At 38.3% G+C, this 22,794-nt stretch overlaps 1 protein-coding gene across 3 annotated transcripts in view; it reads left to right on the top strand.

Annotated features, from left to right (window-relative positions):
• Nucleotides 1–22,794, top strand: part of Hr78 (Hormone-receptor-like in 78) — a 290,574-nt gene that overhangs the window by 213,931 nt on the left and 53,849 nt on the right. For all 3 annotated transcript variants that reach the window (XM_067140733.2, XM_068226174.1, XM_067140735.2), the window contains 2 exons: nucleotides 14,281–14,438; nucleotides 14,520–14,743. In XM_067140733.2, coding sequence (XP_066996834.2) covers nucleotides 14,281–14,438; nucleotides 14,520–14,743 — 382 coding nt within the window. The remainder of the gene's footprint in view (nucleotides 1–14,280; nucleotides 14,439–14,519; nucleotides 14,744–22,794) is intronic.

Consider the following 22,794-nt stretch of genomic DNA (forward strand, 5'->3'; position numbering starts at 1 on the left):
AGGGACAACACCAAAAGAATCAACCAAAGCCAGTATAAAAAAGAACTGAAGAAGGACCTTCAAGGACTAGGTCAACGAGAGGAGTTGAACCCATAGAACCTACATAACAACCTGGATCATTGCATAACAGACACTGCAAAGGAGTCCTTAATTCCGGGCAGGAGGCAGGAAAGGAAAATTAGCTGAAGGAGAGCACCAGAAGATTGATTGAAGTGAGAGAAAAATTGAAACTGGAAGCATAAGTCAACAATCAGAACAGGTGGTAATGAAAAGCAACAATGCTCGATAATGTTGTGCGTATTAGCAGATGGAACCAAACTCCCTCCATGTGGTTCTGAAAAGGAAAACACTTCCAAAAGGAAACTTGCCATCCGGTGTTATTGATAGAACACACGAGTCCGGCTGGATGGACACTGCGTTAGTTGAGGACTGGGTGAAGTGCGTTTGGCAACTTCGCCCGGGAGCTTTGTTACAAAAATGAAACATGCTTGTGTTGTACAGTTACCGAGGACATACAACTGACGCTGTAAAAGATATGATGAGGGAAGGAAAATCGATCTGGCGATAATTCCTGGAGGACTCACTTCTCTTCTACAGCCGTTGGATGTGTGCGTGAACCGGCCTTTCAAAACTGCAATGAAACAGTTGTACACCGAATGGATGTCTGATGGTGATCACGCGTTAACACCAACTGGACGAGTGAAGAGGCCTGAAGTAGGACTAATATGCAGCTGGATTAAGACCTCATGGGCGCGCATTCCCAGCGATCTAGTGTCCAAAAGCTTTAAGAAATGTGGAATTTCAAATTCAGTGGACGGTAGTGAGGACGACTATTTGTGGAAAGATGCCAGCGACGAAAGTCCCTGTGGTGAAACTTCAGATGACAACGGTGAATTGTGAATGATCGAAGTATTGGACCGATTTTATTTACGATTTTTGTGGTGATTTTGTTAATTGTAAGCTGTTTGAATTTATATTTGTAGTATATTTGAAGAAAATTAAATAGGTAGGCAAGTTATTTGATTTTTTTATTTTTTTCCGTATTTTGCCGTATCAGAATTAGGGTGCGGGTCTTAGTCTGTGGCGGGTGGTATTCCGGATTATATGGTGTCTTTTCCCCAGCGGTTTTGTTATTCTTCTGCTCCACGACTAGCAACCAAAGATTTTCATGATCTGGTGGGATCTAATCATAGTTTATTTGTTTTGAAGCTTTTTTTTTTTTGCAAGTTGCTTTACGTCGCACCGACACAGATAGGTCTTATGGCGACGATGGGACGGGGAAGGGCTAGGAGTGGGAAGGAAGCGGCCGTGGCCTTAATTAAGGTACAGCCCCAGCATTTGCCTGGTGTGAAAATGGGAAACCACGGAAAACCATTTTCAGGGCTGCCGACAGTGGGGTTCGAACCTACTATCTCCCGAATACTGGATACTAGCCGCAATTAAGCGACTGCAGCTATCGAGCTTGGTTTTGGAAGCTTTTCTTAGCAATTTATCCTCTAGTTCTTCACAGTTAAGTAATTTCCGAAAGTACTTGGCTAAGATCTCATAGTTTTCTTTGTCACTGCCAGTTTCATTCTTCCCTCTGAAAGCTCAAGCTTGATGTTTGATAGTCATTCATTTGCTGCTTGAAGGTTTTGTAAATTGTTGATTTTTATCTTCTTCTTCTCCTTCTTCTTGCATAATACCATGATCAAATTTCTGAGATCCTACCGGTTTTCTTGTATTGCCTCTAAAATTGGTCAACGTTTATGTTCATGCAAGGATACACTGTACCCGCTCCCTGTACTTGCAGCAAACTGAATATTGTCCAAACATTCCAGTCCATTGTGTCTTGCATCAAAGAACATAGGGAACTCTGCCTCAACTAGCCTGACCAATCAACAGTAACTGAGCACACCCTATCCTCAGATAGTGATGACGTGTTCCAAGTTGTGCAAACTCGTACCCATAATAAATTTTTCTCACTGCAGAAGTACCATACATGAAACAAAATGCACTGTCACAATTTTAGGTGCCTAATACACACTGGAAGTATTATTGAAAATTTGCCAAAGGTCCTCGTTGTTCTGTTCGTGTGAGATTTGTACAACACCTAGCACTAGGCTGTCAACTGGGCAGATGATATTATACCTCTCTATTTGAGAATTTAATTTGTTACAGCAAATATGATGAATATTCATACATCATTATAGTAATCAGTTCCTTGTTTATTCCATAGTCATCACAAAAATGTGATGTCTGTGGAGTTATCACGATAGATGTTTTCCTTGCTTCATCCACGTGTAACAAAAGAAGTATTTATTCATGCACCTCGCAGTTAATTTTTTTTTTCATACGAAATTGGGATGGATTGAGAATTTTACTTTTTTCAATTTGCTTTATGTCGCATGGACACAGATAGGTCTTATGGCGACGATGGGATAGGAAAGGGCTAGGTGCGGGAAGGAAGCAACCATGGGCTTAATTAAGGTACAGCCCCAGCATTTACCTGGTGTGAAAATAGAAAACCACGGAAAGCCATCTTCAGAGCTGCTGACAGTGGGGTTTGAACCCACTATCTTCCGAATGCAAACTCACAGCTGCACGATCCTAACTGCACAGCCAACTCACTCGATGGAGTGAGAAATGGTCCCATCCACTGTCTATGTAGGCCTAAAACGTAGCAACAAAAACTGATAATACATGAATGACTTATGTTTAGGATACTGTTCCCTTGAAAAACATGAAATGACAAAAGAGTTATCAGAAATGACATTGTCAGAGAATTTTCTGAAAAACGCTTTCCACTATCGGAAAAATTATTTATCAATTGGTTTAATTACACTGAATGTTTCTGAAGGAATTTTCATAACTTCAACAATATTTTCATTGACATCCTGAAAGACCAAGCTGTCATTATATCCAGGAAATAATAGCATATGTTTGGCACACATTTCTTTCTTGAAATCTGAGGGATGAGCATTATACACAGCAGTTGCAAGGATAATAGCAAGCTTTGTCTTCACATCAGGTACGAATGTCTCTATAGCATCAGCAATTTATGGAGTCTCCTCCACACGTTCTCTTGCAATGAATTTTGTAATCCTCCAACTTCCAGTTCTGTATGATTTATGATTTCATGAATCTACTTAACCGACTCTGCAAAGCCTGGGAATCACTAATGTTCATCTCAGTTGTAATTTGGAGAACCCAGGCTCATAGATCTCCATCAGCAACAATGCATCTTCTGTGATGTACAGTTTGAAATCTTTCTAGTAGTATTTTCTTCATACATTTCTGAGTTTCATTTTGGTGCATGTTTCTTTCTCCATGTAATTCTTTCTTCCATTTGCACAATTCATGTTCAGATTTTACAAAATTGAATCGGTTTTGCTCAATGTTTAACTTTGAGAATTTTTTCCCACCTTCATTTAACCAAAATTTCACAGCCTTCTTTGTCACTGAAATCTGGGTCACGATATGTTTTTCTTTGGGCTAGGAAAATATTCTGGTTGTGAACTCTTATCAGCACAACTTTCATCAGTCAGCTCACTCATTGCTACATTGTCAGTGTTGTTTCCAAACTCTTCTAGTGTTCCTGTGGGAACATTGTTTGAATGGTTGTCCAAGAAATTGACTAGCAGATCACACATATATAGCAAATCACACATTTGTTAGTCATCTAGAGAATTATAAATGCTCACGTAAGAAAGCTAGTGGGAACAATATATATATGTGTGTGTGTAGGAAAGAGATGGAGAGCACCAACTTACCATAAAGACTGCATGGATAGAGTACACACAAAAGAAAAACATAGGTTCAAAATTTTCAGCTGATCATGATTATCATCCTTTCCTCCAGTGACGACGGCTGCAGCCGAAAATTTTGGGCCCATGTTTTTCTTGTACTCTATCCATGCAGTCTTACCATGATAAGTCACAGCTACTTCCTGGACTTGTAGAGAATTAGATGATTTTGGTTTCACATCATGTTTGCCAAATTTTCTCTTTGCAAGATTCAAAGAGTTGAGAGGATTCCACATCCTGTAGGGAGTAGAACTCTGGAACCTGTACAAACATACAAAATCTATTTGTAGGCATGTAAAGAAATATTGAAACCCTAACGTATCTACTGGGACTGTGGTGGATTTATGCAGTATTACCTCTGTACCACTGCGCCAGTAGCCAAAGCCGTGAGTGGAGTCATTCGTAATCCGCACTACCAGAGTTTGGCATTTCTCCAATGCCCTGGCAGTCCAGAATGTTGGCCTTTTACAGTTGTTAAAAAGAGAATTTCCAGTGTGTATTAGCAGCCAGAATTGTGACAGTGTATTTTGTTTAACATACGCTTGCAGTGGGAAGAATACCAGAGCATGTTTTGGTATGTCAAATCTGATCGTTCCCTTGTTAGATGGTATGAGGTCATGTGGAAATCGGTGAAAATACACAAAGAATCCTTCTTTTTTTTTTTTTTTTTTTTTATCAGGGACACTGGCTTTCTGTTAAGCACTTACTAGTTGCCAGTCATTAAAGATTTGGGTAATTTGTTTTCTTCCCTGTCCTTCATTGTTTCCATTTCTTTTATCAGAATTCATCTTCTGTTGAGTAATAAGTGATAGATTTTGTGTGTTTGTGTATACATTACTTTGGTATATGAAGCAGTGTCTTATGCTGTAGGCTGTTGCACAAAAAAACATGCAGTTAGTTACATTTATGTTTTTAAAAGTGCTTTTGAATTTTCTTTCAACACTTTTAATTTTCTAGCTCCCCTCTCCATGTTTCTGTATACATTGCACTGTCTTCATTTCCACCTCAGTTCAAGTTTTTGTTTCTTTACCTACCTTTCATTGTTCTGTTTCATGACATTTTTCCTGCTGTTTTATCAGTCTGATTATCTTGTTATTTGTTATTTCCTAACTCACTGAGCTATTATATGTTCCTCCGGTTGTTAGCAGTATGGTGTTTTGTGTGTAAATGAAGAAGTGCTGTTAAGACAAACATCAGGTACTCAAGCCAGAGGAATTAACAAGACGTAACTAAATTCCTCAGCCCAACCGGGAATTAAACCTGGAACTCTCGGAAAGAGAGTGCTTCGCTGATCGTTCCGTCAAGGAGCCACACACGACATCATAAAATGCTTGCTTGCTTGCTCACTCGCTCGCTTCCTTGCTTGCTTGCTTCCTCTACAGTCCATGAAGGTCCATGGCCTCCTTAATCACCTGCGTCCATTCATCTCAGTCCTCAGCTTTCCTTCTCTATCATTTAACACCTATCTTTCTAAGGTCGTCGTGAACATCGTTGATCCATATTTTTCTGGGCCTTTCTCTCCTCCTCCTCCTTCCTTTCAGGTTTTCATATAAAGACCTTTTTGACAGTACGTGTCCATTCTGTTCTCTGGATGTGACCAGCCCACCTAATTTTTCCTTGCTTGATTTTAACGACAATATCTGGCTGGCCAAACAATCCTTGCAACTTTACATTTGTCCTCATTCTCCATCCATCCTGATCTGTAACTGCTCCAAATATCTTCCTCTCCCACCATAACAGCCACTGTTCTCTGGTGGTCATCACCTGGATTTAAACATATTTTGCTAGGTGTAAAAGCATCGGTTTCCGCTTATTATACTTTCCACAGAGGTTGTATTGTCTGCTGTTATTATTGAGCCTAGATATTTGTAAGTCGTAACACTTTGATATTCCAGGTTGTTCCTCTTGGTCTCTCTATATCTCCCATCTTCATAAATTTTGTTTTACTTATATTCACTTCTAGTCATAGGTCCCATGCTTTTTCTTCTAGCAAAGCATAGTTCTCTTCAGGAGCTCTTTCGTTTTTTTCTATAATTGCCTCATCATCAGCATATGCTAACAATTTTACTAATCTGTTCAGACAGGTTCCTCCTGGGCTGATGGGATAGTTGGCGAATGACTTTTTCCAGTGCTATATTGAAGAGCAGTGTGGAGAACACATCTCCCTCTCTCAGCCCCATCTCCACTAAGAATGCCTCTGACAGATCCTATTCCACTCTCACCATGCATACTTTTCTTTTCAAGGTCATTTCTGTCAACCTAATCAATTTCCTTGAGATTCCAAACTCTCTCATAATTGTGTAAATTTTACCTCCATCTAGACCGTCATTATCAACATGCAGCTGATGAAGCTGCTTGTCATACTCATAAAGCTTCTCCAGGAATAGTAGTAATATAAATATCTGGTCCAGTGTAGAGCAATTTTTCCTAAAGCCTGCTTGGTAATCCCCTAGTACTCTTTCCATCCAGAATTCCAGTCGTGAGGCTAAAATCTTACCAAAAATTTTGTAAGTCGCATCCAGTAAAGTGATCCCTCGGTAATTTCCACATACTATCTCCCTTCTTATATATTGGATAAATTATGCCTGCTGTCCAATCCATGGCCATTTCCTCCTTCATCCAAACCTCCTTTATAAATTCATGAACAGCTGTCTCTGTTCCCTCTCCCCCATACCTCAACAACTCTGACTCCATTCCATCTTCACCTGGGGCTTTATTGTTCTTCAATGCTTTAGTTGCAGTCTTGACCTCTTCTAAATCTGGCTGCTCTACCGACACCTCATTCCATTCTCTTTCTTCCCCATCGTCATTGATGTTTTTCTCTTGTCTATCATACCCATTATTTCCATTGAATAACTTGTAAAAACACTCCTGCCATCTTTCGAGCACTTTGATTTTATCACTGATGAGGTTTCCATCCTTGTCCTTCAAGAAAACCGCTTGTGATTGAAATCCCCTCTTAAAGTCATTTGTTCTCTCATAGAACTTTTGTTTCATACCTCATTTCTATCCTCCATTTCATCCCGTTCTTCAATTCTCTTTCTCTCAAAGGCTTTTTTATTTATTTACATATATGCTCTTCTCAGTTTCTCCCTATACTCATCCACTGTTTGCCTTGTCCTCCTTTGAAGCATCCTTTTCTTAGCTTAATTTCTCTCTTGAATTAGAGTTAAGCATTTGTCTGCTCTCTTTACTTGTTCCTTCTTTCCCAAAGTATCATCTGCAACTTCACTGATAGTTGAAGGGTACGGGGAAAGAACGGGCTCATCAACATTTTGCCAACTTTTCAGTAGGAGCATTTTAAACTTCAGAACCTTGTAGAACCTGTTTGTTAACTGATTTTGAAGTCCAGAAATTCACAAATCTTGGTACATTCATTATAAATGTGTAACTTAATTTCATTATGGAATTTTAACATACAGTAAGGCAAAAAGAAAAATTTTCTGACTGCATACATGTGTAGGAAAAGAGGGGGCTCAATGCACTGAACTGTTAACTTCAGTCTCTATATTACTGTTTATTTTCATTATCATTAGTAAAATGATAAAGAACAATATACAAACTATGAACATTTTTTTAAACCCCTGACAAGCACAGTATCACATTTTACAATATTACAATTACATATATATTGCAATTTACCAATTACTTAAAAGGTAACTGTTAATCTATCACATCCCATAAAACATTCTGTGAGGAATTTTTGAGAAATAATCACTTACCTCATTACCACAGAATCTAATTAACTGTTATAAGTCATTGAACTTCTTAGGAGATATGGGCAATGCTCATAGGAAAGAAAATTTGGAGTGAAGGTGACAAATATGCCATAAAGGGATTGATGCACTTACCTTCATAAGCTTCCTCTGGCAAGTCAAATTGGCCAGCAGGATGATTGGAAGCATCCTGTCTCTTCCATTCCCAGCTGTGGAGACAAATCCCAAGTTTCATTGTAAGTGCTCCGGAAGCTCAATCCAAATCTTGATCTTTCTTACTGGCAGGTATGGAAATGGTGACTTTGTATTCCTCTCATCCAAGATGTTCTTCCAACTCCTAAACATTATGTGGTCATCTGTTACAACATCGAACTGTTAGGGCTTCTGACAAACCGTTTTGATGATAGAGATCCAGTCACTAGAAACAGTTGCCTGGGCTTTTCAATTCACCAGACCAATGATCTTATCATTCTCAAGATAGGAATGGCCCCTTACTGGGAAAGTTATGTTTTTCTCTCAATGCTCACCATGTTGAAGAGGAACTGAAAGTGAAGTACCGTAAAGTGGGGTAACTTCGGCCATACAGGGTAACTTCGGCTACTGACGAATAGCAACACTTATTTTCTCCTGCCTCCTATACTGAAAAAGATGAACCACTTGCAACAATTAAATGCACATACAATAGAATGCTCTATCAACACTCAGTAGTCCAAGAAACATTGGTGGGCTCATTGTTGAGTCAATCGATTTTTTTTTTTCTCTCTCAGCCCTGACTATTTATTGACTTGTCTGGTAACAGCAGAAAACGAACTGTTCTCTAGCCCCAGCATTCGATTCTCCATTCCAGTGCTTTATGGGTTCAAAATGTAAGTCAACACAATTTGATGCATTTTATTCAAATAGGTTTTTCAGGGAATAGTTTTGTGATAAAAGTTGTCGCCTTCCGGGATAACTTTGACCATGCCAAGAACATACAGGAAAACATTACGCGGCCGCGGGTGTTGTAATTACAATCTTGTTTACTTCAAGAACACTTTAGAAGAGATCAATAAAGGCACAATAACAATAAACGGGGAAGTTTATCCCGACAGGAAGGGGAAAGGCGGTTCCCATTTCCAATGATAAATAGACAGATATCAGTTGACATGGATGATATACATTTAAGAACTTGATTGACAGTCCAGATATTTTCTAATTTAGAAGACAGTGTATTATGAGGACAGTCTATAAGATTGCTTCTTTTCCGGCCTCCTTCTCTCTCCATACAATTGGGCTTTATGATTTTCGTACCTTTTATTTATTATCTTTTGTACCATTACAAATATTTATGCATTGCAACATGTAATTTGTAATATCATACAATGCTTGTATGCTTAGGCTAAATAAAATAGTTTCTTCTTTGGGGAAAATGTGAATTTGATCACTATACATCTGTTTCACCACAAATCGTTTTAATTTGTTTGTGATTGTTGATACTGGACGTTCTGCAGGTTTTAAAAAAACATTCACCGTGGCCGAAGTAACACTACATCGAAGAAAACTTCATTTGTTGACTTATTCTTATGGCGGCCGAAGTTACCCCAAAACATGGGGTAACTCCGGCCACTCTTTCGATAATCATAATTCATTACTGAATAATAATTAGAATTATGTTCATATTTAAAAATGAAGAACAAATATGGAAGAACTTATATTATATTCTTTGGAAAATTACAGGGAATATTTCACATTTTAATTTTAAAAATATACGAGAAAGTGGTCAAAGTTACCCCATTTTACGGTACTTCTGTTGTCCACTACACGAGTCACAGAACATACTCACAAGGGAACTGTCCATGCTGTCATATCGAAATCGACAATGAAATTTCGCACAGACCATGAGGACCCATAATATAGCGATGTACAAAAATTTAGCAGCCATTTCGAACTGGAAAGTTTTGAAATCTTGATACAAAATACCATGGGGAAGACAAATACATCTGACAACAAAGCTTACTGGTTCCGAACCACAAATATTTAATCGCAGGCACTTCGAACTCGGGAGGTCTCTCCGTTATATGATTGGTTGCGAACCACAAATATTTAATCATGTCCTTGAACCATGGGGAAGAAAATTGAAAAATAATGAAGAATTGCCTTTTCACTATGCTGTTTCTCTGATAAACATCAAACTGAAAGTCTTCACAAGTCGGCACAATGTCTGTTAAGCGGCGATACAAAGCCTTCCACTGCTGGAAGAAATCTTGTCGAAGGACTGTATTTTCCCTGTAGTGCTGGGAGGAATCTGGAAAATTTCTATACTGTTGCCTGGAGGAATGTCTTCGAGACAGCTTTTATCACTATAAGTAGTCCAGGAATCTAGCAGTAGCAAACACTTCTCTTCCACAAATGGGAAGAAGGAATCTTTAAACCAATACTTTAATTCCTTTTCCCCCATTTTCCTTGATTTTGTGGCTGTTAAAATTATATTTCTGACATGAAACATTTCTTTGGAAACTCTCGGACCGAAAGTTCCAGTTGCCTCCTGTAGTACAATGAATAATTTCGGGAAGATTACCGTCCATACTAATTGTAGGCATAATTGTGTACGTATGGGTGAGTGCACTAACTGATTGAGCAACTGTTGCTGTATGTTTCTAACCAACAACCGATAGTGTCCTTTTCACTTTCATTTCCTGCACAGAACCACTCTGATCAGTATTGTATATTGAAGAAGGGGTGTAGTCTAAAAGTCGCTCTGAAGCTGCTTCCACAAATTTCTTTGCGGCTTTATCTTTTTTGTTTTCTTCTTGCAGATACATATGGGATACAAATTTCATAGTTTTTCAACTTTCTATTCTGTACTTTTTCTTAAAACGACTCAACCAACTAGCACATGCGCTAAAATTAGATCGCCCCATTGAAATATCTCTTGAAATTTCCAAGGCCCTCAGTCGCAGGTCTTCATCACATACATTCCGCTTCAGTCTTCTTGCTTCTGTAGAGCAAGAAAATAATTTTTTATGCATCAATTTCCTGTGTTCAGTGGGGCTTACTATGTAGATTCTAATTGGTTCTTCCACCTGTACAGTTGTCTTAGTGACGTCACCTTATGACAACTCTTGCAAACAGTGGTTAATGAAAGCCGCTTCTTACCCCCCTCCCCCCTTATTTAACTATAAATTTACAGATTTTCTCTTGTATGCAAGATCTACAGTTTGTTTCACTTTCTTCTGTGGATTGGAAGCATAGCTTGAAATAGTAGATTTGCTAGGTGACTACAGTGTCTTCTTCACTGGATTGACGGGAATTAGACTCAGGGCAATGATTTGCTGCCTTCTCTTTCAGATAATGCAGATGAGGTGTCGCTGCTTCCACTGTCACTTTCACTGTCACTATTTCTCTCCAGGCACGACTTCGAGACAATGCTGGCACCCATAAAATGATTTTCAATTAGTTCGATCACGTGTCGACCCATCTCCCTTTCTTCGGAAGTTATTTCACAGGAAGAGGAGAAACCTTTTTCACGGAAATAATGTAAAGCATACTCCTGAACATTAGCCGGATTCATGACTGCTCTTTCAAAGGAACGTGTCAACTTTTTTGGTAGTGGCTTTACGTCGCACCGACACAGATGGGTCTTATGGCGACGATGGGATAGGAATGGCCTAGGATTTGGAAGGAAGCGGCCATGGCCTTAGTTAAGGTACAGCCCCAGCATTTGCCTGGTGTGAAAATGGGAAAACATGGAAAACCATCTTAAGGGCTGCCGACAGTGGGATTCGAACCCACTATCTCCCGGATGCGAGCTCACATCCGCGCGCCTCTAACCGCATGGCCAACTCGCCCGGTCGTGTGTCAACTGGCTAGCGCAGAAAGATCAAGGTAACCCAGTTGCTTCAGCTGGTCACCAGGGCTGTCCATGTCGAGCTATACGCTGACGCATGCAATTCTATTAGACATTTCCATATTGATTTCAGGACCTTACAGATCAAAATGGCAGCTGAATTTTTGTACATTGATTTCTTATGGACCCCTCATCCTCTCTACCAAATTTCATTGTCGATTTCGATATGACAGTATGGACGGTTCCCTTGTCAGGTGCATTACATTAGAAAGGTTGTAGATGAAGTGATGCAACAAGGAGCATACATCGTCATTTCCCTTTCAGCTTTCATGTTCCTGATACACATGGAAAACACTTTAGGAAGTGGACAGTACATGGGCATTAAATGGAAATGCAGATAACTGTCTCCTGTAGTTGACATCATTCGTGGAGATGTTAGGAACAGCCAAATTTCTCCCACAGTCAAAGCAAATCGCCTCAAATTCACATTGACTTTTTGATTTCTCCTTATGTCGTCTTCTTTTCAAATAAAATGCCTCTGTTCTGTTTAGCTAACCTCCTGCTACTCATACGCTGAGCGCGAGAAGAATGCAATGAGCTCCTTCTTCCCCTGCAAATATGTTGATTCTCTTCTTTCCCTCTGTGCTCTTTTTTCTTCAGCTCATTTCTCTGAAGGGAGCTCCTCCTTTCACAGACAAAGTTGCCCACTAGGATGTTCCAGTGAACATCAGCAGATGGAGTGAAGATCGCCATTTTTCCAAAAAAATGCAATGAGCCCCCTTCTTTCCCTGTGCCCTTCAGTTGTTCTCAGTATCTCCCACTTATTTTCCACTTCTCCTTTCTCCCATAACTCCTTTTTTTATTTTCAGAGATTCTGCTATTTTCTTCTTGTATTTCTCTTCCAATTCCTCATTTTTTAGGCCCTCAGTGTGCTTTACCTTCTTACTTTTTCAGTTCTCGCCTAGTCTATTTTTTGTTTGTACTTGATTCTAACAAGATAGTGGTCTGAATCAGCATCAACACCTCTACAGCTTCTAACATCCATGATGTCTAATGCATGCCACCTATCTGTAATAACATGGTCTATTTGGTTTCTTGTCACTACATCTGGTGATATCCATGTCTCATTCCTTATGTTTTTCCGAGGATGCCAAGTACTTTTGATTATCATGTGTTTCCCACTCGCAAAGTCAATTAGTCTCAATCAAAATCAAATCAAAATCTCTTTATTTGCAAATGAGGCGTCTACCTCGGTGGCAGATGGTACACTAAAATACATTATTGGCAAGCTCTAAATTTTAAATTAACAAGAGAAGAAGAAAATTTTCCTAGAATACAATATTATACAATTTATGCTAACAATTTTTTCTATTAAACACACAGTTCATCCTTAATAAATTTATATTGTTTACAAAATTCTACTTATAATATCTCCTGTACTTACAAACATAGTCAACTCATATACAGTATGTGGAATTACTTCAAATAGTACTATACATCTGGTATAAGATTAACATTTACATTGCATTTATGTACTTTTTTTTTAAAACCCATTTTGGAACCTAAGTAACATAATGACCTGCTGCTGCATCATTACTGACTTCATGCAGGCTTTCTTCCCTTCTGTGTGTTTATACACCACATCTCTTCCAATCTTCGCATTTAGATCTCCAAGGATCATTTTCACGTCATGTCTTTGAACTTTGTTGTTTTTCCCTCCAGTTTGGTGTTAAAGGCATCTTTCTCCTCATACACACAGAACATCGTAATGTTGAAGAAAATGGCAATGTGGCCCTACCAGGCGCTTGTGCTCCCGCCCGCATAGCTGTAAGGATCATTTGAACATGCAAGCCTCCAAAACACCTGGCAAAATGAATGTTTGATGCTGAGCTTTGAACTTTCATCTGTATTCTTCCTGAAGTTTAAGACTCGTTTTGCTTTGTAATTAGTTCACTTACTATTGGTATTGTTTATTCTGTGCATTGTTACACATTTCATTTCTTAATGAGCAACATAAGATATCATTGAAATTTAAAAAGGGTTTTTTAATCTAGTTTAATTCACATAATTACATATGCATGTGAAACATTATTCAAAACAACAAACACAGTTGCAGTAGATAGAGTACTCAAGTTGGAAAGGAGAATAGTGAGAACCTGTGACTAGCACAATTAAAAAGTAAAGGAATATCATTCTTACAGCATCTAATACGGTCACCAGAAAATAGAATCAGTAGAAAAATAATAGAAAAATTATGGGAGAGTAAGAATAGTATTAGATGGATCACAACTTAAAGAAGACATGAGAGAGTTCCATATTACAATAGAAGATTTAAAATACAAAACAAATACACTCAACATGTTGAAAGATAAACACACTAGACTACAGGCAAAAGTCAACAAGCAGAGAATAGGAAGAGTGATTCCAGAAGCAGAAAGAAAATTTTGTTCAGAAAGGATGAAACAGTATTGGGCTGACAAAAAAAGAAGAAAAACCTCCATAAACCTGACTGAGTAGTCCTATGTTGGCAAAAAAATTTAAATAATAAATTAGTTTTTTCACATAAGTGTTTTATGGTTGTCGTTTTAAGATGTAGAATTTTCTCTGATATTGGCTTTTCTCACAAGTCTGAACTTATTTATGTCATTTATCTTATTTTTCGTATGTGCTGCTATTGCTGTACTGACTTCCTGTACTTCATTTAAATGTTATTTTCTTTAGTTAATCTGTTTACTGTAGGTGTATCAGAATATTGTATGGGGTTAGTTCTCCATCTTGTACTAACATTTGCTGCGTGCCTAGCCTTGTCTGTTCTTGGCATTTTTTCATGCATGCATTAAAATTTGTTATTGTACTACTACTACTACTACTACTACTACTACTACTACTACTACATTGAATCTGATATTGTTTGTGTATCTCAATTTATTTTTCTGTGTGTTGATTGTTGCAGGAGGAGATAATGCACACCAGATGTCCCCTAGTCAAATCAGTGTGGAAGAAGAAGAAGGCTCGAGTGATAGTTTTGTGGGTAATGGAGATGTGAATGATGCTTTGAGTCTAGCAAGGGATAAAAATTTAATTTCACGTGCCTTAGATACCATGGCTAAGGTAAGTTAAAACAAATAATGCATTCCAGATTGACACTCAGATTTCAAATTTGAATAGTTACTAGTTGTTTTTACTTTGCAGAATCTTAATGGAAATGACAATCTGAGTTTGGGCGACTATGAAAATGAGAGTGTCTTTGAGTTAGAAGGTCTCCTGGTTGAAGAACAACATGTACCATTTAATCTTCAAACCCCCAGCCCCATGCCTGCATATTTAAATGTTCACTATATATGTGAAAGTGCATCTAGACTGCTCTTCCTTTCAGTCCATTGGGCACGAAGTATTCCTGCATTCCAGCTTCTCAGGTGAGAGTATGTACATGTAGTAAGAAAATCATTCAGATGTGAAGTTTCTGAAGTTCGAAAATTGTTATTGTTCCTATCTTTGAGCTTCAGCTGAGACTGGGGTAAAGAGGATATTTGACATATTTTTCTAGACACTGTGTTGGTGTGTATTGTAGTTAATGTTGAGTTATTTAATCATCTTTCTCACTATAGATCTGTCAAATTTTACGTATTGTGACAACAAATGATACTCATTACATCCAGTGTAAGAATGAAAGGATTGAGAGAGTTGGTCACATGGTTAGCGTCGCATAACTGTGAGCTCACATTCAGGAGATATGGTGGGTTTGAATCTAACAGTTGGCAGCCCTGAAGATTGCTTTCCTTGGTTTCCCATTTTCACACAAAACAAGTGCTGGGGCTGTACATTAATTAAAGCCATAACTGCTACCTTCCCCATTCCTTGTGTCACCAAACACCTTCGATGTGTTAGTGCAATATTAAACAACTAGCCAAACAAAACAAAAAAGAAAGAAAAGCAGTTAACATTCAACATTCCAGGTGTTATGGGCAAAAAAGCGAGCCTTGATATCGTAAACATGTCTGAGGCATTTGAGCACTGTGCTCAGTATTGATTGAGAAATGACTACTGAAGTGAAGAAAGTCCTGGTCTCTGTTGTTGGCAGTAGATAGAACTTTGTACTGTTGGCATACATTGAAAGAATGGGCATGATGTGGAGCAAAGGTGATTGGTGATAATGGGCCAGGAAGAACTCTTTGTAGATAGATACTTCACCCCTTTCCTTTAAGGAAAGTTTATCACATCATTATAGTTTTTCACATGCACCATCATGTGAGACTGAATGTTAGCTATTCCAAGTACCTGTTACTACAGGCTAATGACTTCAGGATCAACTAGACAGATGAACAGACAAATTTGTTGCATGAAACAAAGACTGTAATTATAACAAAGTCAGTCCAGGTCAAGTCGTCAACAAATCTCAGTTGATTTAACATAATATATTCTGACAGGACATTGGCAACAAATGGTCCAAAGCAAACATCTGTACCGAGCAACTTTGCCGTGCAGCTGTGAGCGTGCATTTGGAAGATGTTGCAGAATCCTCGAGTATATTTCCTATTAATAAGCTGGGTATTCTACCTAATATCACTGAAACTGTTCTAGCAATAGCCAACTCATTGTAGGAAGATTTGAAATTTTGTATAAAAGCATTTTAGCCAAACATCTCCAAAGCTTGTTTCTTATTGATATTTTGTGTGTGTGTGTGTGTGTGTGTGTGTGTGTGTGTGTGTGTGTGTGTGTGTGTGTGTGTGTGTGTGTGTGTGTGTGTGTGTGTGTGTGTGTGTGTGTGTGTGTGTGTGTGTGTGTGTGTGTGTGTGTGTGTGTGTGTGTGTGTGTGTGTGTGTGTGTGTGTGTGTGTGTGTGTGTGTGTGTGTGTGTGTGTGTGTGTGTGTGTGTGTGTGTGTGTGTGTGTGTGTGTGTGTGTGTGTGTGTGTGTGTGTGTGTGTGTGTGTGTGTGTCATGAAATAAGCTATTCAGGTGTACCGAATGGTGTTCAGTGCCTGAAAGCACAGGACTTATCCAGATCCTTGACATTGGTTTCTTTCATGGCCATTTGAATTTTGTTATGTCTACGGTGTACATGGTCATGAAAATTACTTATTTCCATAACCATCACATGTCATACTTATCCAGCTTTTACTCATTTTCAGTTCAGTGCTACTTGATTATCTTAATTTATTTAACATTCATTTCTTTTGGCTGCATTTTTCTCAACATTACCCAGGGGCGCCGACTCTGGGGGTGCTATGGTGCTCGAGTACCCCCTAAAACAAAGAGATGAAAATTTTTTTAAAAAAGAGAACAAAAGAAAGAAAAAGGGCATTTTTATGTCATAGTTTTTAACTCTTGCAATACCAAGTTGTTTTTGTCCCTACATTACCAATGGGGGTGCTGAGGTACCCACTAAGAAACTTTGATTTACTTTAGTCTCAATCACAAGTGGGTTATATGGATATTTTATTAATTAGATATGTTTCATCCAAAATTGCAGAAAGGGTCATTGATTCCAGAGATAGTTAAGTTTGCTAAAGAGCCCATTTTTAAATGTACGAGAATATCAGAACATTCTTTTTTCTGCCTTGAGAGGATTTCAAATTTACCTTTGCAGTACCATGGTGCAAAGAAAATTGAATGACAGTGCACACATGCATGTCCATAATCGAAAAGCAAAAGTAAGTTGAACCTAGGAACTGTGACGAACATTTTCATCGAACGATCGACTGTTCATACGAATGCTTTCTTTCTGACTGAGTTTTTTTTTTTTTCTAGTTGTTTTACGTCGCACCGACACAGATAGGTCTTACGGCGACGATGGAACAGGAAAGGGCTAGGAGTGGGAAGGAAGCGGCCGTGGCCTTAATTAAGGTACAGCCCCAGCATTTGCCTGGTGTGAAAATGGGAAACCACGGAAAACCATTTTCAGGGCTGCCGACAGTGGGGTTCGAACCTACTATCTCCCGAATACTGGATACTGACCGCACTTAAGCAACTGCAGCTATCGAGCTCGGTGACTGAGAATTAGATATTCTGCAAAGATTTTAAATTTTGTACTAAAGACTTAAGACTTTTAGTTTCTCTTTTATTATTATACTAAATAAAGGCAAAATTTGAGGCAAATTGCTTTTTGTAAACTCAGTTTTATGCCATTCTACGAGAAAACTAGACTATAATGTTTTTTTACCTTAAGATTTTAGAGACAGTTTGTATTTCTTTACCTTCCTTTTAATTCACATATATTTAGAACTTAAAATCTCTTACTTTTTCATGATTAAAACTCACGTTTACCTTTTATGTGGATTTTATTTCAGTTGTGTTGTAAACAAGGTTGGGTTTACAAAAGGCACAACTTCTTTATTTGCTTCACATGTAAAATTACAATATTTACACTAACAAAACTGAAAGTTATCTCGAAGCAAATTGAACTATGAATTTGGAGAAAGAGTCTGTCTTTGTACACTATATACACGTTGGAGTATTCACGTTCACTACTATTTCGGAAAGATAGTCTTTGTGACATGAAAAGTTCTTGATAGTCGAAAACTATCAGAAGCACTGACGTAAATATCTCAGAGAGTCCTTCCTTGTTGAAGTGTCTGAGTTCATTAACGTAAGTTCAATGACTGAAGAGTTCCTACTTAGCGAAACTAAGTCGATAATGGGAGCTTGCATTAGCTAGGGAATGATAGTGGCATATAATGGTAAGACTGGGCATGGACAGCGGAATAGGCAAGAGGAGCGGTGACCCGAGGTGAGACCTCTTACTGCCAGAAATTCAGTCCACCTGGCCGAAGCACATTTTCAAGAGGAGTAGCCTCCGTGCTCGACGTAGGGTGTATTCTGGAGCTGGACACCGGGGTCAGTGGGCGTCTGGACAGGCTAGGAGCTCCTTTATATAGCACACACGACGTTCCAGGCATGCGCACTGAGGGCTGCGCGTCGAGGCTCGAAGAATAACACACTGGCACGCGTGTAGCTGGCTGGCGGATCGAGAAGGGAGCGACGGACATACAACAAGTTGTATGTGGATTTACGTGGACTTTAGTTTATAATCACTCATTATTGTTGAAAAAACATGTAACAAAAACAATAGTTTGTTTTACATCAAGTATTGCTCATTCAAAAACACCTAAAACTGTGTTTTCATGAGGGTTAAATTTCAACATTTTCCAGGGCCTTCACCCTTTTAGGACTGAGTTTTTACAATTTGCTTGACGTCGCATCGATGCAGGTAGGTCTTATAGTGACGATGAGATAGGAAAGGGCTAGGAATGTGAAGGAAGTGAGCGTAGTCTTACTTAAGGTACAGCCCTAGCATTTGCCTGGTGTGATAATGGGAAACCACAGAAAACCATCTTCCGGGCTTTCTTGGTTGGACTGTGAGTTAGAGCACCCCCACTAATTTTCAAAACCCGGTGCCCCTGACAGTACCTACATATATTTAGTATTCCTGTGGGATTTTCTTTGATTCTGCATCTTACACTCTCTTGTCTGTTAAGTCTTCAGCCCGGAGACCTGTTGGATCCTCAAATAGCACCACTGAAGGTTATCCAGTTACTAAGAAACCACAAAATCCAATGACTGCACCGTAATGAGGCCTATGAGATATGGTGAGGAGAGTGGTAGTTTGCTGTTGCTTTCCCTACTGGGCCAGAAAGTGCCATTGCATATTGCAACACTATTGGCCTCATGGCCTTTCATAACATGCAGATGCACAAGTTGTGGTTTGAATGTCATTACTCAGTACCACCCATACCCCAGCAGCTTCCAAACTGTCGCAGCTATGAATGAGACTTTGATTTCAGTGGGAGCTATATTTTGCTGTGGCAAGTGCCAACAGACAGATGCAAAAAATACTGCATCCATCAGGAAATAGCCACAGGCAATTGAGGACCGTTTTTGCAAAACTTGCTTTTGGCAACAACAACAACAACAAAATGGAAATTCACTTTTTTTGATTCACATTTATATTGAAGCCCTCTATAGGATGGTGCAACCTGTTTTAGTAGAAATTGCTTTTGGCTGCAGTAATAATCTGTAAAATTTTGAGAATTTTTCCAAAGCTAGCTTTCTACAGGAATGATTTTTATTTTGAAGTCATTGAAATTGTTACTCTTTATAACTGCATGGATTTGGTTTAAAATTAAGACAACGGTACTATGGAGTATGCAGAAATGTTTGGATGTTACTTTCCGCCTGCTTTTATTCATTATCGTTTTCATTGCTGAGATGAAATCTTTTTTGTAAAAGCTCCGTGCTTTCCTTTCGTTAGTCAACATCTGCGCTTACATTATAATCAGTGTCATTACTATTATCATTATTCTCTAAATCACTAAAATTGGAATATTCATCTTCCGATTCTAATGTGGATAACACCCTTTAAACCTCAAATTCGGCAACATTGCGCTCTTTGCTGCACGATATAACTTACTTCTCCCTGATGCGGCCTTTCTGCTAGGTTGTGTGCTGGACACACCACAGCTGATAAAGCAGTGTCGTATTTGTAGTAATAACTCATGAATTAATCCAGGAATAGTTATTATACAACTTTCTATCTACTGCAGAGAGGTGGCTGTATACGCTCACGGAATTGAAATGATTTCTGATGTCAACATTGCGAGTATTGCGTAGTTGTAATCGGATGTATGTGTCACTCATAATATTGTGGGTGCAGCACAGCAGATTGCAAATGCAGCAATATAAAGGTTATTAGTAGGTAGTCTTCTCTGGTCAGTAAATGAAGCTTTGTGATTCTTGTGCTATAGAAGTTGCAGACTATAAATCTCATGTTAGATCTGTATTGTCGGTTGAACTTCTTACAAAATTGTACAAAATTGTGTTGATTATCCTTCTAGTCATTATTGCAGTACTTACATTGCATGTTATAATTTTGGTTTGTTTTCATCCACTCAGACTCTCTTTTTTTCCATTAACCACGTTATTGACGGTCTCACTATGCTGTACAACACAGTGTTTCATTTTAAAGAATCAGCAAGTTTTATTGTCAAGCAAAATGGCCTTTCAGACAAGAGGATTTTTTACCTCAATATTTTTTTTTTACTTTAACAAGCATGGTCATTGTATTTTACTTCATCAACATTTTAAATTGGTTTATGTAATGTAATAATTGATCTACTGAGGATGGCCTTGAGATTAGACTGAAACATGTATAGACATTGTCCCATCTAACAGATGGTTTGTTTTGTATTGAAAAGGAGGAACTTATAAATACTTTTTATTTGTAAAAAATGAATATTTACATCCAATTAAGATGAAATTTAACATAGACATGTTTCAACCTGGCATAGGGTCATCCTCAGTAATATACATATCTTACTGAAGATCGAAACATGCCCATGTTAAATTTCTTCTTAAATGGATGTAAATATCGTAGCATTGATTAGAAGAATAATCGACACTATTTTGTACAATTTTGTAAGAACTGTAGAAGTTGTGCAGTCATTAATTAAATTTAACATGTCTGAGGAATATTCTAACATAGAAAAAGTTGATTGAAAAGTGGACGAAGTGTTGGTGATGATAAATATTTTATAAAACAAGAATGATACTATTTTCCTTTCTCTTTTGGTTTCTTTTATATTCATAAAGCGTGAATATACCAAAGACAATTATTTTGAAGACACTGCTGTAGGAGAATTTTGAGTGAAACGTGGATAAAATGTTCATATAAATAAATTTCACATAACATGTGTTTTTTTTCTTTTCTGAATTAATTCGTATTCATAAGAGTGTACAAGTCAGAATTTGCAGGAATAGTGTACTGTGATACTTGCATTTTGAATAAATATGTTTAATTGATGGAAAAACAAAGAAAACTCCTGTTTTACTAAAATTACTACCAATTTCTTTACTAATATTTTGACCAGGCGAGTTGGCCATGCGGTTAGGGCGCGCAGCTGTGAGCTTGCATCCGGGAGATAGTGGGTTCGAACCCCACTGTCGGCAGCCCTGAAGATGGTTTTCTATGGTTTCCCATTTTCACACGAGGCAAATGGTGGGGCTGTATATTAATTAAGGCCGCTTCCTTCCCACTCCTAGGCCTTTCCTATCCCATTGTCGCCATAAGACCTATCTGTGTTGGTGCGATGTAAAGCAAATAATAATAGTAATAAACTAATATTTTGTGTAGGAAGCAAGTTTTGAAGAAACCTTTTGACTTTTGAACTCTCATGTGGTGTACAGTTCTTAGATAAAGTCTGCAGATCACCGTTTCATAAGCAATAATTATAAAATTAATCAACAAAAAACAAGTTTATAACTGTAAAGCCCTTCTTGGAAAACAGTTTTTTTGTCTCTCCTGAAAAATGTCATTTTTTAACAAGGAAAGTTTTGCAAAAAGCAGTCCTCAATTGCACTCTTATGAAAATCAGTATATCAGTCTCAAGCTTTACAAATTTGAATGTATTCAACTGTGTATCAGACATTGTCTTCTACATAGTTAGGCTCTTCCCACATCCAGAACTATTTCTTCTCTGTCCCTGACAAGCTTAGTTCTGCCTTCGTTCTGGCTTAGGGGTGGGCATCCACACTCATTCCCTTTAATGAATTTCTTTTCTTTCTGTTGCTCTGCCTGTCCACATCAGACTGTCATTAGCCTTTTGTGTGTTCATATCTTTCCTATATGTGTGCATGCATATGAAAAAGGACCACATGTCGGGTATTGAGATAAAGGTACTGTCGTGTTCCATAATATGTAACTAAATATCATGTAATTGAATTGAATGTGTCTGAAAGAAATTAAGGCCTTAAATTAGCATGTAATATTACAACATAAGATTTCATAACTTTTCAGTAGACCTGTTTAAAAATTTGGTTACTTTGTGACACAAGTAACTATGAAACTATTTGGAAGTTCTGCTGGCGTTCACATTTTCATGTTCACCAGTATTCTGACATAGGATTTTTTAAATGAAAATTGCTAACAGATGTTATTTACGGTCTAATTTTTTGTGGAGCTTGTTTTGCCAGTCATAAGTAGGAATTGTTACATTTCTGGATTCTGTGCCAGTAGTGACAGGAATAATAGAGCTAGAAACCTGACAACTTTTACGAGGGACATTAAGTCTCTGAGGTTTTATGACTTGCAGAAGGTCAATGAAGACAACTAATTGCAACATTACTGCATTTGAAAAAATTATCACATACCTTAATGATCATTAATCACAGCCAGCATAAGACTGGAATATCAGTAATTCATGCTGAAGCCTGCATTTTGGGCATATTATATGCCCTTTCACTGTTTGGTCCCGATGTCCTGCCCCTCCACAGTAGCTGCAGGTGGGTCGAGGCCTCTTCTTTGGGGAGAATTTTCTCGGAGTTGGTGGTTTTCTCTTCTGAGCCGTACTTGTCTTTTTAGGCGTTAAACTTTTTGAAGAAGATGATTATGGTATAATTATTGGCAGAGGAGGAGAAACAGAAGCCGGCTCTGTAAGATTTTCACTTGAGGTGGTTGGTGGCAGCGCTTTTGGAG

This window comes from Anabrus simplex, chromosome 2 (assembly GCF_040414725.1).
Source record: "Anabrus simplex isolate iqAnaSimp1 chromosome 2, ASM4041472v1, whole genome shotgun sequence".
In the NCBI taxonomy this organism is placed as follows: Eukaryota; Metazoa; Arthropoda; class Insecta; order Orthoptera; family Tettigoniidae; genus Anabrus; species Anabrus simplex.